This window comes from Odontesthes bonariensis, chromosome 2, assembly GCF_027942865.1.
Source record: "Odontesthes bonariensis isolate fOdoBon6 chromosome 2, fOdoBon6.hap1, whole genome shotgun sequence".
In the NCBI taxonomy this organism is placed as follows: Eukaryota; Metazoa; Chordata; class Actinopteri; order Atheriniformes; family Atherinopsidae; genus Odontesthes; species Odontesthes bonariensis.
The window spans coordinates 11,251,912-11,268,012 of record NC_134507.1 but is presented as its reverse complement, the minus strand read 5'-3'; the positions used below and the strand labels follow the sequence as shown (position 1 = coordinate 11,268,012).

The 16,101-nt window shown below is 44.2% G+C and overlaps 2 protein-coding genes across 4 annotated transcripts in view; one reads left to right on the top strand and one right to left on the bottom strand.

The window, feature by feature from the left end:
• The window catches only part of micu1 (mitochondrial calcium uptake 1), a 29,102-nt gene extending 24,408 nt beyond the window's left edge, over nucleotides 1-4,694 (top strand). For all 3 annotated transcript variants that reach the window (XM_075476982.1, XM_075476995.1, XM_075476989.1), the window contains 4 exons: nucleotides 20-157; nucleotides 1,505-1,613; nucleotides 3,869-3,958; nucleotides 4,136-4,694. In XM_075476982.1, coding sequence (XP_075333097.1) covers nucleotides 20-157; nucleotides 1,505-1,613; nucleotides 3,869-3,958; nucleotides 4,136-4,296 — 498 coding nt within the window. In that variant the 3' untranslated portion in view covers nucleotides 4,297-4,694. The remainder of the gene's footprint in view (nucleotides 1-19; nucleotides 158-1,504; nucleotides 1,614-3,868; nucleotides 3,959-4,135) is intronic.
• Nucleotides 4,695-6,850: 2,156 nt separating this feature from the next.
• nolc1 (nucleolar and coiled-body phosphoprotein 1) lies at nucleotides 6,851-15,712 on the bottom strand. Its single transcript, XM_075476953.1, has 14 exons — nucleotides 15,583-15,712; nucleotides 15,254-15,309; nucleotides 13,716-13,855; nucleotides 13,439-13,596; nucleotides 13,230-13,350; nucleotides 13,000-13,127; nucleotides 12,770-12,875; nucleotides 11,068-11,172; nucleotides 10,899-10,988; nucleotides 10,545-10,802; nucleotides 8,511-10,400; nucleotides 8,199-8,329; nucleotides 8,015-8,098; nucleotides 6,851-7,907 (listed from the first exon to the last, which is right to left on the bottom strand). Exons 1-14 carry the CDS (start codon nucleotides 15,691-15,693, stop codon nucleotides 7,749-7,751), a joined length of 3,537 nt encoding a protein of 1,178 aa, XP_075333068.1. The 5' UTR covers nucleotides 15,694-15,712; the 3' UTR covers nucleotides 6,851-7,748.
• Between the last annotated feature and the right edge of the window lie 389 nt (nucleotides 15,713-16,101).

The window sequence follows — 16,101 nt, the reverse complement described above, 5'->3', positions numbered from 1 at the left end:
CTTTCTCCTCCCTCCCCAGTTTGAGCGGAACGATCCTGTGGACGGCAGAATCACAGAGAGACAGTTTGGGGGAATGCTGCTGGCCTACAGCGGCGTCCAATCTCGTAAACTTAAGCAGATGCAGAAGGGCTTGAAGAAAATGTTCAAGGACGCACAGGTAGATAAATCAGTGCTTTTAATTTATGCTTGAATGAAACCCTTCGACAAATGATGGGGGCTCTTTGGTTATATATAACGTTTGATGAATGTCTCAACCAACTGACCTACGTGGGAGGACAGACAGTGTGCTGTGTGCCTGAAGGGAAAAAGGAGATTGGGTTTGGAAATTGTGTTTGTGAGAGCCAGGATAAGAGGTAATACATCTCTGAAAGGGGAAGGCACATTCAGTGCCTTATGTTATCCACCTGAACCAACCTTCACCAGCACCCTGCACCACCTCAGACAGAGCAATAATCCCTTCATCCCTTTCTTAGCTCCTCTGTAAGCTCTTTCTCTGTCTTCATAGCATAACTCTCTCAGATTTCCTCCTGCTCCTTCTGTACTCCTCTATCAGCTTGTTTTAGTTCAGTTTAGGCTGAGTAGTTAGAAAAAGCCCGTCCTTAACCAGATGCAGTCGCTTTGTTTTATGAATCAGAAAGGACAGACAAAGCAGGTGGAAACTAAAACGATTATTCCCGATGTAAAGCTTAGCTCGCCTCCTCCTCTCTGCCAGTGTTTTTGCATTAACTGTGGTCTCGTGCTAGTCCTGCGTCACTGTAATGAGCCCCATCCGTCACCTGACTGAAGTTACGCCTATCATCCCCACATGTGTTATAGAAAATGTATCCCATTTCAGCGCTTTGGATTTATAGAGCAGCAGTAAGAGTTGTTTATTATACATTAAAGAACCACAGGGGTCAGACTGAGCTGTGATGAGGCATGTTTGATAGTTGAATAGAGCAATTAAAGGAGAAAAGAAATAACGAGCAGCATGTTCATTTGTAAAAAAGCCGAAGGCGGTGTCGCGTCACTCTGTTTTTCCCTCTTCCACCATTTATCCCCTTTTGTCTTGCCTCCTTCCTTTCAGCTTTAGCTCAGCAAGTAATATGAATTGGAAAGAAATAATTTCCTGCCAAAGACCAGCTGCTCACTTTTCTTTGCAAACAAGCTCATCAGCAGTGCAGCAGCTGTGTGATAGCAGGTCTGCTGTCTTGTGTTTGTGTGCATATGTGTCTAAAACGTCTGCTCCCCTGTCCGTCCACGGGACTCTGTTCATCCTTGTGTATCCAAAGCTTCTGCACACTTCCTCTTGTCTTTTGTGTCACGCTGCTGTTTTTTTTTTTTTTTTTTTTAAAGAAAAGGGCACCGTGCAGTTGCTGCTCCTGTCAAGGCAACATTTAGAATAGCTTAACGAGCATTGCTATGCTCTAATAGCCCAGTTAAACTTGCAGGATGGACTTTCTTTAAGATCAGACAGACATTTTTACCCAAGTTGTTTTTATCCATACTCTCTCATTTCGCCTAGGGAATCACATTTGAGGAGGTGGAGAACTTCTTCACTTTCCTGAAGAACGTGAATGACGTGGACACAGCCCTGAGTTTCTACCACATGGCCGGAGCCTCAATAGATAAAGGTACACCCACGCTCACCCTTTTCCTTTGACATTCTCACTTTCTCCTAATTACTTCCCTTTAGATTTAACTCGTGTCACTTTCATCGTCTGCCTCTGAGCTGTTAGACCCTGCCAACCAAATCTGCCTCCCACATCTTTCTCTGCTTGGCTTTGCTCCCAGTCCTAACTCAGCTACTTGTCATCTGTTAGTCCATCCATTCATTCTCCTCTCCCCTGTAGTAGTGTGCATATGTAAATTTAAGACCTGCTTATGCACACATAATGGATGACTTCTTGGTTGCAGTACAGACAAATGATGCTCTCTGACACATGCCAGCATCGTCGCACAGCCAGTCGGTGGTTGGAGGGGGACCGTGCTGATACATTATTAAATGGTTGAACCTTTTTCTCAGAAAAAACAAGCAGGGTGTGTTTCGCTTGTTGGTTTGATGCAGTTCAATAAACACTTTGTATCCCTTTTTACAGACCTGGTTGATTTAGAGGAACCAAGTATGACACAATACATCAGCAAATGCTAATGGCCACAGTTTATGTGTTGGCTGCTGTGTCTCTCATAGTCAGCAGGGCATTTGGTTACCTTCCAAAGGAGTTGAAGGGTGTCCGACCTGCCTCATCTTTTCATCTTAAAGGAGCCGATACGTCTCCTTTAATGCTTCAGTCAAAATACAACAGAAGGACTGTACAACAGCTCCTTCTTCCACCATGAATGTCCTGCTCTACAACACTGGCATGTTTTTGGGTGTGGAGTGACCCAGTCAGTCCACTGCAGCCCCTCCATTCTGCAGGGTCTGCCTCTTTTCAGATCAATAGTACTCTAAAACATTCAAGCACATAATTACAGGACGACATAAAAAGCCTGAGAGCTCCCATTAAAACATGCAGTGAACTGAACTCACACCGTCTAAAACCAAAGAGAGAAATGCTTGACTGGCAGTTTTTGAGCGGACAGTAACTTCAGACATACAAATATGTGCTCCGAATCACCCCCACATATTTCCCCTTTCACATGCCAACATGGACAGTGTCATTCTTTAGGTTTAATGCCATGAAAACCTCAAGATTAGAACATTAAGTATCCCACTCGGTTGTCTTTCAGAGGACTTATTAATAGATATTAAATCAGCCGATAGATTACTTGGATTTCATATGTCTGCCTCAACACTTTAACTTTTACCTAATTCAATTTCCTGTTTAGATTCAAACAATAAAAATCTATTTCATGTGACAGCAGCACGTTAATAAAACACTTGTAGCTTTTATGATATGGACATTGTTTGTGTAATCAGTGTCTCGGGCGACTAGTGAATCAGCCCATCAATAGGCCTCCATTTGTTTTTCTGTGTGCACATTTATCCGCTGATGAAACAGCTGCTGCACTTCAGGAGCGAGGGATTCACCTTGAGGTGCTAGTTTCCAGACTTTGCTTTCAGCTGCGTCTTTACACTCTTAACAAGTCGTGTTTGTGTGTCCGTATGTTTGTGAGCGTCTTTTGAAGGGCTGTTGAAAGCATCGGCCCGCTGCGGGTTGGTGGAGAGCTGTCAGGCATTAGTCTGCATCCTACTGTCATCCATGCACTGGAACCAGCTCTACACGCTTCCAGCCTAAAGGAGCTGCTGCTCTATCTGCTGCTTTTTGTTCCTCTTTCTCCTTTCTTTCATCTCTCTCTTTACACTCTGAAATCCAATCATATCAAAACCTTTCTGTGCAGTTACCCATATGTGGGTGTGTTGTCTCGAGCTGCACGGCGTCTTTCTGAAAGCTACAAAAGAAGGCCTCTAATGAGTTTCTTGGCTTGATTTGGCCATCTTTTTTTTTTTTTTTCACCATGTCTGTGGAGGTTTTGTCAGTATTTATTTGTATTAATCATTCAGGGTAAATTTTCCTTCTTTCCCTCTTCTACTTTAGCGTGTTGAATTCTTAGAATGAATGATCCTAAACTCACTGATCTAGATTTCACTAGTTTTTACTCCTGAAATGCCTGCATCTCTTTGTTACGTTGCAACGCTTCCTTTCACATCCTCCATCTTACCTCTCAGCTTGATGTCCTGATGCCGTCTGGTCCTTCTCCTCCTATCAGCCTCTTTCTCTCATGCCTCCCTGCTGAATAGAAACCCTGCCTTGTATTGATCCAATGTAGTTCCACTTGTGCACAGTATTCTCCACATGGGCCGTGCGTGAGCTGACTTGAGAGCGTTTGTGCCCACTCACTCTTTCCTTTTCTGTAACGGTGACTTTTTTGTGGCTCTGTCTCTCAGTTACCATGAAGCAGGTGGCCCGGACTGTAGCCAAGGTGGAGCTGTCAGATCATGTGTGCGATGTGGTGTTTGCCCTGTTTGACTGTGATGGTAAGTAGGTGACAAACTCATTATATCTCTCCGCTGTAAATATTTATGGACCGCAAACGGTGCATCAGGAGGTTAAATTAAATCGAAGTCATATCCTCTTTCTCTCCCTTCCTTTATTATTACATCATCTCCCTCCGCTGTCCATCACCCCTCTCCCCCCTCGCCTGTCTGCACCAGGGAACGGAGAGCTTAGTAATAAGGAGTTCATAGCCATTATGAAGCAGCGACTGATGCGTGGGCTGGAGAAACCCAAGGACATGGGCTTCACTCGGCTGGTGCGTGCCATGTGGAAGTGTGCCCAGGATACCGCCTGGGACTGGGCCGTACCGAAGACGTAATGGAGATGCGAGATGACGCGCAAGCAAGGGAGAAAGACAGGTTCCCTCATTCAGCAGGTTTCGACAATTCAAATAGACAATTATTGCATTGAACTCATAAAGACTGCATCTCTGAGGGGCGCCAATAATCATTATCGCATGTTGCAGTAGTTCATGCTATCATTATAGGGACTGAAGCATCCAGGTGCAGTGCAATGTGTCCTGAAAGGCTTCTCTGATGTGCCCCTCTAAGGCATTATGGGTATTTGTATATTTCAGAGTGCACAACATTTGTATGTTTATTATTTCCATATTCTATAGAGGAATAGAACCTCGGCTTTTTAACTGCGTGACCGTTTGGCTGACACCAGAACACCAGTTTCCTTTTCTACACTCGGCAGGAAATTTGTCGTTCTTATTGGCCTGTTCAATACTGACAACAGACCTTCAGTCATGTTTGTTTTGGGACAGTGTAGGTAACACCTCTTTGTTTCAGTCTACTAGCTCCACATGCCTCTATATTCTTCTGTTTGACCCATAAATATTCAATAATGCTCGTCTTTTCTCTGCACTGTAATGTTCAACGTGTGTGTTCTTCTGATTATTATTGCTCACTGAAATGCTTTATATAAAATGGATGTTAAAAGAAATGCTCTATTAAAGATGTTTTAATAATGTAAAAAAAAAACTGATGAAGCTTTATTTATTAATGTGTTCCGCTTGACTGGTAAGTTGGTTTGTGGTGCTTCCCTGTTCTCATTTTCACTCTTTAACTCGAAGAAAAGCGCAGCGAGGGATTAGCAAGACTAATCCACGGGGGCACCTCGGAAGTCGTTTGTCATGAGTAATGAAATGCGATGTAGCATGTTTAGGGGAAAATACACACTTGATTGTATCTATTGGCTTGGAGTGAGTGCGAGGGGGGAAAGAAATTATGGCCGTGTGTGTGTATATGTGCAAGAGCAGTCAGCAGTTTTGACTAATTGAAATGGACAGGATGGGCAGTCCTCGGCCTTTGCTGCCCATTAAAAGATTGTCCTGCAGTGCCTTCTTACACACACTGCTGCATTGGCCTGAAACAAACTTGTCCTCCACGTACCACAACTGACAGACAGAGGTGGCTGCTTTATGGCTGCAATTACGAGATTAAAAGTCTTTTCAACTTTGCTGTATCTTAAAGCTCTGTATCCAGGTTAGTGAAACTGTTTCAAAACAAGCTCGTATGAGCTTCATACACTGCAGCATACAGGCTACAAGGGCAGCAGCAGTTGCATCCTCACTGAAAAATTGCCCTGAAACACTTCTCCACAGATCATCCGTGTGAACCCCAAGCAAGCGCACAGTCACATTTCTCTGCTTGGTGAGCACTGAAGCAGTGCTCATGGGTAACTGTTGTCAGACTCGGTAGGGAGGCTATTTTCAGAGTGACTGTGGGCCTCCCTCATAGGTCAGTAGATCTTTTTGTGTAATTGGTTCATTTTCATCCGAAATATTTCCAGTTTTCCCTTCAGTGTGTATATTGAGAAATGGCTTCATTAGTTCACAGTATGTTTAGTGCCATGTGACAAAAAAAAAAAAAACTGTACAGAGATCAGCTTTTCATCTTTGTTGCATAAAAACAATGCAGCCTCAGCATGACTTCACTCACTTTGCCAAAGAGAGCCGCTAGGATAAAACTCCCCAAGTGAAATAACTACAACAAAAGCGGAGTGATGCTGTGTCCGCCGGTCCAAGCCATTGTGATCAGTGTAAAAGAAAGTGTCCCTTTCTTACAGTCCAAATTTCTCTGCAACTGCCAAGAGTGACCAGGTTTTTTTTTCTCCTCTAAAGTTAAAATAATACAATTTGTGCTTAGTGAAAGCACTGAGTGACGAGCAAAATGTTCTGCTGCATCCAGAATAATCTGACTGTGAATCTCTAAAGGTTTAGGTTTTAATGAGCTGAGCGTTAGTCATGACTGTAAAATGTGTTCACGTCAATGTTACCTCATGAAATCATGAAGCCGACATATATAGAAGGCGAGACAAAGGAATGGCAGCTATTGGCACCTCGTATTTGATTTTAATGCCAATCTGAATATGGCTTTGAGTATGCCATATAGCGTATATCAGATCTTCTACACTTGCAAAATTACCGGGTATGTTAAATAAAGGAAACAGAGAAAAAAAAAAGAACAGAGTATGCAACCTGGACTCTGCCCTGTGACGTCAAGCGATCAGTTTGCACGCTTTACTTCCTGCTGAAGCACTGCTGTGCAGAGGTACCCCACTGCCATCTGTTGGCTTTGATGGAAATTCCAGATATTCTCTCTGGCTTCGTCCCATTGTCTTTTTAAAATGTGCAACTCCACAGAATGTCCTCAATACCACAGATGGTCTGATGACAAAAGATAATATTTGATCTTCTTGGATGCACGTTTAGTTTTGTTAAGACTGCAGAAGCTTGATATCCAATAAGCAGAGTGCCTCTTTCATTTCTTTGCACATGAAACCGTCAGCTAAATGAGTTGCCCTGCCTTCCTTAAGCCACCAGTTTTAGTCCCAACTTCAGGGCCACAAATCTGATTATGCCAACATTTCATTTCGTAAGGCCTTTATTTACAGCAACAAGAACTTTTTAAAAAAAATGACAAGTGGTACACGCAACTAATTTCAACAAAGAAGTCGCTTTGTGAATAATTCATGCGACACCACTGATGAACAGAAGAGAAAGAGTTAACGAGGGCATCCTAACGTCAAAACTTAAGTGTCAAAGCCAATTTCTTTGAGAAATGCATGGATAACGCATCTTGAGGTCCCAAATGGTGAAATGGAATAAAACTTGATAAATATATAGTATAAAACTACTTCATGTTTTCTCGTAATGTTTAGAGAAAAAGCCCAAAACCCCTCTCCACAAATGTGGCCAAATAAAAGACAAACGACGACGCTTGATATCTAAAGAAGAAGAAAAGAAAAAAAAGACCCGATAGCGTTCTCTTCACACATAATGAGAAACCCGTTAGAATGGATGGCTGTTATTCATACGTAGATAAATGAAAATTAAAGTCACATTATATGACAGGGCATTCGTCATACAATAAAGAAGTACAGGGTAACATGGGACATAACATCGACATCAGCTCTGTACCATTAAGTGGGAGCCTGCAGCCACCTAGTGGCTATAAGTAGTAATGTCACACAGATGTCAAACAGTACAGTCTGATGTCACCGCTGTGAACATGTGTTTCTTAGCTCCAATGATCCATTAAAAAAATGTTGCCTCCGATCAGAGATCAAATTAATGGTCTCTACTACAAACTAACAGAAGTTCAATGACTTAAGTGCCACCTGGGCTCTTCGCTCGGATCATATGACGGTGTGCTGCTTCTGGGTGGTGATACAGTATCAGACTGTTTACAGGAGAGCAAACAGCCAATTCCTGATCACATGACTACAGAACAGGTAGAGTCGGAGGGATCAGACAGAAAGTTTTCAGTCACTGTCAAACTTAATGGAGTTGACCGAGGTGGAAATGGCTCCGCCGCGGTAGCTCCCCCTCTTCTTCTTCGTCTTCTCATGGCGGAATGACTTGCCTTTGGTGAACCTGAGCACGTCGTTCGCTTTCTGGCCCCAGTCTCCGTTAGCGCCGCGCTGGAATCAAAAAGATCAAATGGAGAGGTTTGATAACGTTTAACAGAAGGATATTTGCTCCACAACTCAAGTGAAGTGCTGCGGAGAGAAGCCTCGATAGAACTCACCTTAGCGTCAAAGGAGTTGTCTGCCAGACGGGGGTCCACACTGACTCGCTCCTCTACTATTCTACGGAAGGGGATGTTGGTGGACTAAAAGATAAAGGGATTTCAATCAAATGCCGTTTTTGCAGCAGTTGCATCAACTTTTAGGTTCAAACCCAACAGTTATAGCAACTCCTGCAGGTCTTACCTTCTTACTGACTTTTGGAAAAGTCTGTGGTGTGGTTGTTACTTTCTTGCTCTTTGGTGTCTTTAATTGCGTTTCTTCCTCCTCCTCACTTTCCGATGACTCTTCATCTCTTTTTCTCTTTCCATTAGTGTCTGTGTGAATCAGAGGAAACTGTTACTTGTGTTCATATTCAATAGAAACACATTAAACACTTATGTTCCAAAAACCTTACAACCAATGAAATTACACAAGGTAGCAGTACAATAAGGCTCAAAGTGAAGGCTGCTTGAACATACAGTTTACACATTATGCTGGGAGTGGTTTTAAACATACCATTTGCTGTGGGGGTGGTGGGTGCAGTGGCTGCTTTACGTGGTGCTTCCTCCTCCTCTTCAGAGCTGCTGTCACTAGACGAAGACTCATCTGGCTTCGCTACAGCCTTTGCTGATGGTGTTGCCGTCTTGGGAGTTGCTGCCTTACCGTTGGCCACTGCAGGCTTAGCAGGGGTGGCCTCTGCCTCAGAGTCAGAGTCGGAGTCTGAGCTGCTCTCTGCTGCTGGGGCAGGCTTTTTAGCTGCAGGAGTGGCTGGCTTTGAAGCTGGGGTAGGCGTTTTAGCCACAGCTGGCTTGGCCTTCGCTGGCTCTTCGTCCTCTGATGATGATTCAGACTCTGAGCTGCTCTCTGCTGCTGGGGCAGGCTTTTTAGCTGCAGGAGTAGTGGTTTTTGAAGCTGGTGTAGCTGTTTTAGCTGGCGCTGGCTTGGCCTTCGCTGGCTCTTCATCTTCAGAGGAAGAGTCAGAGCTGCTTTCCGCTGCAGGTTTAGCTGCAGGAGTAGCAGGTTTTGAAGCGGGGGTGGCAGTTTTTGCAGCTGCAGGTTTAGCCTTGACCTGTTTTTCATCTTCTGAGGAGGAGTCAGAATCTGAGCTGCTTTCTGCAGCAGGTTTAGCGGCGGGAGTGGCCGGCTTTGAGGCTGGTGTAGCCGTTTTAGCTGCCACTTGCTTGGCCTTCCCCGGCTTGGCCTTCGCTGGCTCTTCATCTTCAGAGGAAGAGTCAGAGCTGCTTTCTGCTGCAGGTTTAGCGGCGGGAGTAGCCGGCTTTGAAGCTGGGGTAGCCGTTTTAGCTGCGGCTGGCTTGGCCTTCCCCGGCTTGGCTTTTGCTGGCTTGGCCTTCGCTGGCTCTTCATCTTCAGAGGACGAGTCAGAGCTGCTTTCTGCAGCAGGTTTAGCTGCGGGAGTAGCAGGTTTCGAAGCTGGGGTAGCGGTCTTAGCTGGCGCTGGCTTGGCCTTCCCTGGCTTGGCTTTTGCTGGCTCTTCATCTTCAGAGGAAGAGTCTGAGCTGCTCTCTGCAGCAGGTTTAGCTGCAGGAGTGGCGGGTTTTGAAGCTGGAGTAGAGGTTTTAGCCACAGCTGGCTTGGCCTTCGCTGGCTCTTCATCTTCTGATGAAGAGTCAGAGTCAGAGCTACTTTCTGCTGCAGGTTTAGCTGCGGGAGTAGCAGGTTTTGAAGCTGGTGTCGCCGTTTTAGCTGCTGCAGATTTAGCCTTGACTTGTTTTTCATCTTCTGAGGATGAGTCAGAATCTGAGCTGCTCTCTGCTGCAGCAGCAGGCTTAGCTGCAGGAGTGGTGGGTTTTGAACCTGGTTTGGCCGTTTTAGCTGCCACTGGCTTGGCCTTCCCTGGCTTGGCTTTTGCTGGCTTGGCCTTCGCTGGCTCTTCATCTTCTGATGAAGAGTCAGAGTCAGAGCTGCTTTCTGCTGCAGGTTTAGCTGCGGGAGTAGCAGGTTTTGAAGCTGGTGTCGCCGTTTTAGCTGCTGCAGGTTTAGCCTTGACTTGTTTTTCATCTTCTGAGGATGAGTCAGAATCTGAGCTGCTCTCTGCTGCAGCAGCAGGCTTAGCTGCAGGAGTGGTGGGTTTTGAACCTGGTTTGGCCGTTTTAGCTGGCGCTGGTTTGGCCTTCGCCGGCTCTTCTTCTTCAGAGGAAGAGTCGGAGTCTGAGCTGCTCTCTGCTGCTGCAGGAGGCTTTGAAACAGGAACAGCAGTCTTTGAAGCTGGGGTAGTTACTTTAGCAGCTGGCTTGGCTTTCACCGTTACTTCTTCATCAGAAGAGTCCTCTGAGTCAGAGCTGGACTCTGCTGCCTTGGCTGGCGGTTTAGAAGCAGCAACGGGTGCCTTTGGGGCTGTGGTTTTAGTTGAGGGCTTTGCTGGAGCCTCATCTTCAGAGCTGCTATCTGAATTGGGGATCAAAGGCCAGTACTGTTTAGAAAGCTTTGCAGATAATCGATATCTGAATACCTTTGGTCTAAAAACAACAAATGAAACCAAACGCAGAACTGTCAGAAATGAGCTTATATGTATATTCTGCTTTCTCTTACCTGAGCTTGAGGACTCGGCTTTTTTAGCTGGGGTAGTCTTGGCAGGTGGAGCTTTAGCACTGGGCTTAGCTGCAGCAGATTTAGTTGGAGCTGCTTTAGCAGGAGTCACCTTTGCTGCAGGTTTCTTCACCTCCTCCTCTGAACTTGATGAGTCTTCATCCGAGTCTTCATCCGAGTCTTCCTCCTTAGCAGGCACCGCCTTAGCTGGGGTAACTTTGACTGCAGGCTTCTTGGCTTTTTCTTCATCTGAGCTTGAATCTAAGAGGGTGACAAAGAAAAGCATGTCAAACATCACTTGTTCAGTTTTGCTTTAGTTTGGGAATAAAATGAGAGATTTTAACTCCGGATCATTACCGGAGCTATCTGAGCTGGACTCTTGCTTTTTTGCGGCAGGTTTGGACACACCAGGTTTGGGATCGGTCTTCTTCACAGGCGCAGGTTTTGCTGCAACGATTCCACTACTGTTAGACATTCTATCAAAAATACAGACATGTTAAGTTTCCCAGCTTTCTTATCCTCTCACCAGGTGCCTTCTCCTCCTCGTCAGTGCTGTCTGAAGAGTCACTGGCCTTGGCGGCAGCTGGGGCTTTTTGGATTGAAGAAGGAGGTGGGACTGCACTGTATGCTCCTAACAAGACAAGAGGAAGCACATCAGGATCAAGTACTACAGGATGTGGCTGCAGTTCCACAACATGTCAAGCACAGATTGCTCTAGGATGGAACAGGTGACCAGTTTGTGACATTGTTTTTCGGCCATCTCAATACTCCATGGGGCTGCACAGGCTACAGAGCCCCGATCTTTGTGGGAATCAAGGCTAATGGGGTTGCCTGGAAACCAAGATTTTAAGTTCAATACTAATACAAAGGAAAAAACTAAATAATAATCTAAGAAAAATGACTAATTTAGAGGTACATACTAAAACTTTATAATGAAAAGGGCTACAGACTACCTTAAAACGTAAAGGTTTAAGTAAATAATTCAATAATGATAATAGTGGGTGAGACTGGAAATATGAAGGCATTATGATGCTTATGCAATGCTGTGTAATGGAAAAATGGTCACAACTATAAATATATGATTACAGTCTAAAACAATATTACACATTGACATTATAATCAAATTCTATATGATCGAGAACTATTCATTAAAAACAACAAAAAAGAAAAAAAGAAAAGTGACCATATTTTTGGTCTCATTGCCGAGCCCCAACAAATTATATTGTTTGTTTGATTGACTGACAACTTGATTTGTGCCTTAAAAATGCTGCAGACGACCCACAGTTGTTCAAGCAATCCATTTCTGTAGAGTTCAGGCACAACTTTGTTGGAAGGAGTAAATCTCCCGCTGGCTCCACATCTTATTCTCATCATTAATTCAGGACCGTCCTCTCATGGGTGTAAGTAAAGGTCCCGACAAGCTCGGGCAACAGTAAGCTGCTTACAGAGCAGACGGGTAGATCAGGGAGTAGTCTGGGGGCGAGTAAAAAGTCTTCACCTGTGTTGTTGTGATAACAGTGAGACAGGCCCTCATTCTCACAAGACTCAGGCAAAGAAAAACAAAAGTTAGGAAATGTCCGTGTATACAAGGACATTTTTGCCCCAGTTGAAAGCATAATAGGGATGAATAAGTTGGAATCAAATCGAACATGCAATGGAAAGCGTCAATATTCAGAATCCTCACTGATGGTGAGAGTCGGATCCACAACAAAGCTCAGGGACCAGTGGAGGAGCCTACAGTCAACACGGAGCAGTGCATCAGGTCAGGAGGCTGACAAGGAGCTTTACTTCCCCGTCTCTTCAAAGCTCTGTACCCATCTCAGACCGTCAGCAATGAGTTACTGAAGAGTCTGTAAAGTCACTATAAGCGACTTAAAGTGAGGCGTGTGCTGTCCGACACACTTTCCACTCTCTCCAGATTTGGCTCCCAATGACTTTCTCCTCTTCCCCAAAGTGAATTTCAAGTTCAGTTATCACAGTTTTAACATCATAAAGCGCATCCAGTGTGAGCTTCCAATGCACACCTGCCAGTGGGCAAATGGGAATTACATGGCTGTAGCGATGAGAGCAGCAGGTCGCTGCACAAGTCTAATGTTGAGCTGGTGAGTGTCAGTGATTCAACCAGCACATTGCTCTTTGTTGATCCCTCTCATCTTCTCCGAATAGAAATCTGAGTTGCTGTTTTTACAATGGTTTACAAAAACAAACAAACAAAAAAGTACCCCCACCTGCTTTGGGTTTTTTGCTCGGTGGAGCTTCATCTTCAGACGAAGAGTCTTCACTGCTCGATTCAGCGGCTGCTGCCTTCTTGACTGGGGCAGGTTTAGCTGGAGCCTTACAGAACGGATGAAATAAGCACTTAACGTCTGCTGTCCACATTACAAGTCAAACCTGACTGAGGATAAGGACGAGATGGAGGATAATAAAGGGTATTCAATAATCTTGAGTTGTCGCATACCTTTGCAGGTTGCTCAGCTTCAGAATCGGAGGAGCTGTCTTCACTGCTGCTGCTCTCCTGCTTCTTCTGAGGTGCACCTTTGGTAGGAGCAGCTGCTTTGGGTGTGGTGACAGCACCAGCCTTGGCTTCTGTTTTACATAAGTAAATGCGACATATTCGCATTAATATCTTAATTCAAAGTATTAACAGTTGAATAACACTGCGTTACTATCATCTGCCTATGGACTCACTTGGTGCTGGAGCTTTGGCAGGCTGTTCATCCTCAGAGTCTGACTCCTCACTGCTGGAGCTGCTGTCCTTTTTCCTTGTGCTGCCTACAGCAGCAGCAGCTGGTGATCCTTTAGCTTTAGCCTACAAAAACAAATTACATCTCAATGATTGCATATAAAGCCAACAACAACAAGATCTGGCAACATTTGATCAAAACGTTTCCTCCTACCTTTGCAGGAGCCTTTGCAGGAGCCTTTGCAGAAACCTTTGCAGAAACCTTTGCAGAAACCTTTGCAGGAGCCTGTTCCTCCTCAGAGTCACTCGAGTCTTCACTGCTGCTGGATGCAGCTTTAGTGACTCCCAGTTTTGCTGGCACCGCTTTGGCTGCTGACATAAAAAAAAAAAAAAATCATATTCAAACTCTAATAATGACGCATTGTGTTTCAGATTGAAACATTGCAAATAAAATTCAACCAGCCTTAAGTGGCTAACATAATCACTGTTACCTGCTGTTGGCTTAGTTTGTTTTGCATCGGATTCTTCATCGCTGCTCGACTCCCCGCGTCCTGCACTGGTTTTTGTTTTCTTGGCCGATGGACCGTCAGGCTCATTTGGAGGCGCTTTTCGTTTCTTGGCCTCAGGTGACCTAGATAAGTCAGATTAATTCCATTACTATATAGAAAAACTCACAACTTGGCCATGGGAGGTTTTTCAATCTTCACAACAGTCAAAATCTCCAACTCTCACAAGCAGCCATTGACAACTTAGCCACGCAGACATGGTTCTGGTGCTTAGCAAGCGCCCCTTAAAAGTTCTTAAAAATGCCACGGTTGGTTTCTTCAAATGCATTCCCAAAAATACTGATTTTCCTCGGGCAACATTGTAAATATGTTGTTGAAAACTTGAATGCCACGCAACCGCTGAAATTCAATGTGGTAGCATGCAGAAAGAACTTGTTCAGCTCTCCCATGTTGAGGTTGATGCTGTAGATGCAACGCACAGCAAAACCCGAACCGACGGGGTTTAACAAAAATGTGCCCAAACCCATCGCAGACTTTGGTAAGTGATTTTGTTCAACACCCTTTTCTGGTCATTTCAGGACTATCGGAGCAAAAATAAAACATCAACTCCAGATCAACTTGTTTTTGCATTGTTTGCCGCCATCAAGTGATCGTTTGCTGATACTAAACATTACAGCAACTACAACTTTATACAATGTGCTGCAAGTTTTCAAACAGTAGATCACATTCCAGTGACACTCGTTTCCCTGAGGATCTACATCGATACACGGCTAATCCGTGCACTGTGCTGTGGGATTCTACGTGTTGTGCACGGCCCAGTCACATCAAATTGGATTGTTTTTTTTTACCCAGAAAAAGGTTCTAAGGAGAGGTGTTAAATTCTGCTGACAGAGGAACAAACGCAAATATGATTTTAAGAACACTGATCCACTTTTCATCAAAGTTATTGTCTCTCTTTGACATTTCAACAACGGTGCTGTACCAAAAAGGTGACTTGCGTATTTCTTCCCTAAATAAAACTAGTCCATATTGTAGATAAAGAGTCCGCCTGGTCATCCTTCGGCTGAGACTTAAGTAGAATATAATTGCTTAGTGGAATTTCAACAGTACAAAGGAAATCAACGAGGGCTAGAATTATACACCCTTGGGCTTCAAATATGGGGACAAAACCTAAGAAACGCCACAGAGAAGGATCATTGGCTAAATTATCTAAACTGTAAAAGTACGCTGAAGACCCTCAAAGACATTAAAAAGAGAATACGTCCCAAAACAGATCATTTGTACAATGTAAAAGTAAATGGCTCCGGTCCTAAATGTTAATATAGACCTCTGCTTAAATTGAACAATAAACAAATAAATAGGGACTGTGTTGGTCTTGCATACAATTCAATAAGCCCTGATATATACCAGTTATTCTGCTTCTTTGACACTTTACAACTTATCAGGAATATTAACACAGACCCACAGCGCGGTTTAGTTCCATCTGTTGTTATGCAACGGTCGAAAAAGACTAAGGAACTCACTTCACCCAGAAGTTGTAGATGCCGACCAGGCTCTCTTCATTTTGATCCTGCGGATTCTGCAGAGAAACATATGAAACGTATTATCAGTCACTTCCAATCGATTTGTTCCATCCAAACGTCACCATAACATGCAATGCAAGTAATATGGTTGCTCTAAACTATATATTAAGATCAATAATTAGTTCAATTACAGGTGGCAGCTTTTGCACAACGTGTGCTACCACACGTGCTAATTTCACCGGTGTGGGAATCGACTCCTCGAGTTCAAGCTAAGTGAAAGTAGGCAGCACCGACGACGACCAACTCAACACCCAACGTGAGCTACTTACAACTTTAGTCTGTTTCATGAACTGTTGAGCCGCCTTGGTGAACTTGTTCTCCAACAGAAAGGAGTAAACGCATTTGTAAAGATCACTCGGCACCGAGTTTTGCGACGCCATCTTCACCACGCTCCTTCTGGAAAGGACGGAAGTGCTCGAAGAGCGCACGCCATGACGTCATGACGACGGAAGAGAACGCCTCAAATACAAGCTGGTTGACTCCGTTAAAAAAAGGGATGACAAATTCTCATAAACCGGTTAATCACTCTTTCGCCAAATGGCAGAGAGTTGAGTCAAGTTGTTTTACCCTACCGACTATATTTGTGACTATACCACGCGTTAATAAAACGAAAAGCTCTGCCATTTAGAGAAAATATGTATTCTGAAAATCGGAATAGAGTGAGACCTCTGTAGCTAATGCATTTTCTTGATTTTAGATTTTGCACAAAATGTACGCATATATTGAAAAAACACCTATTAAAGCACTCACAGTGGACTTCCTTACTGGTTTAAAGCATGGATGGATTA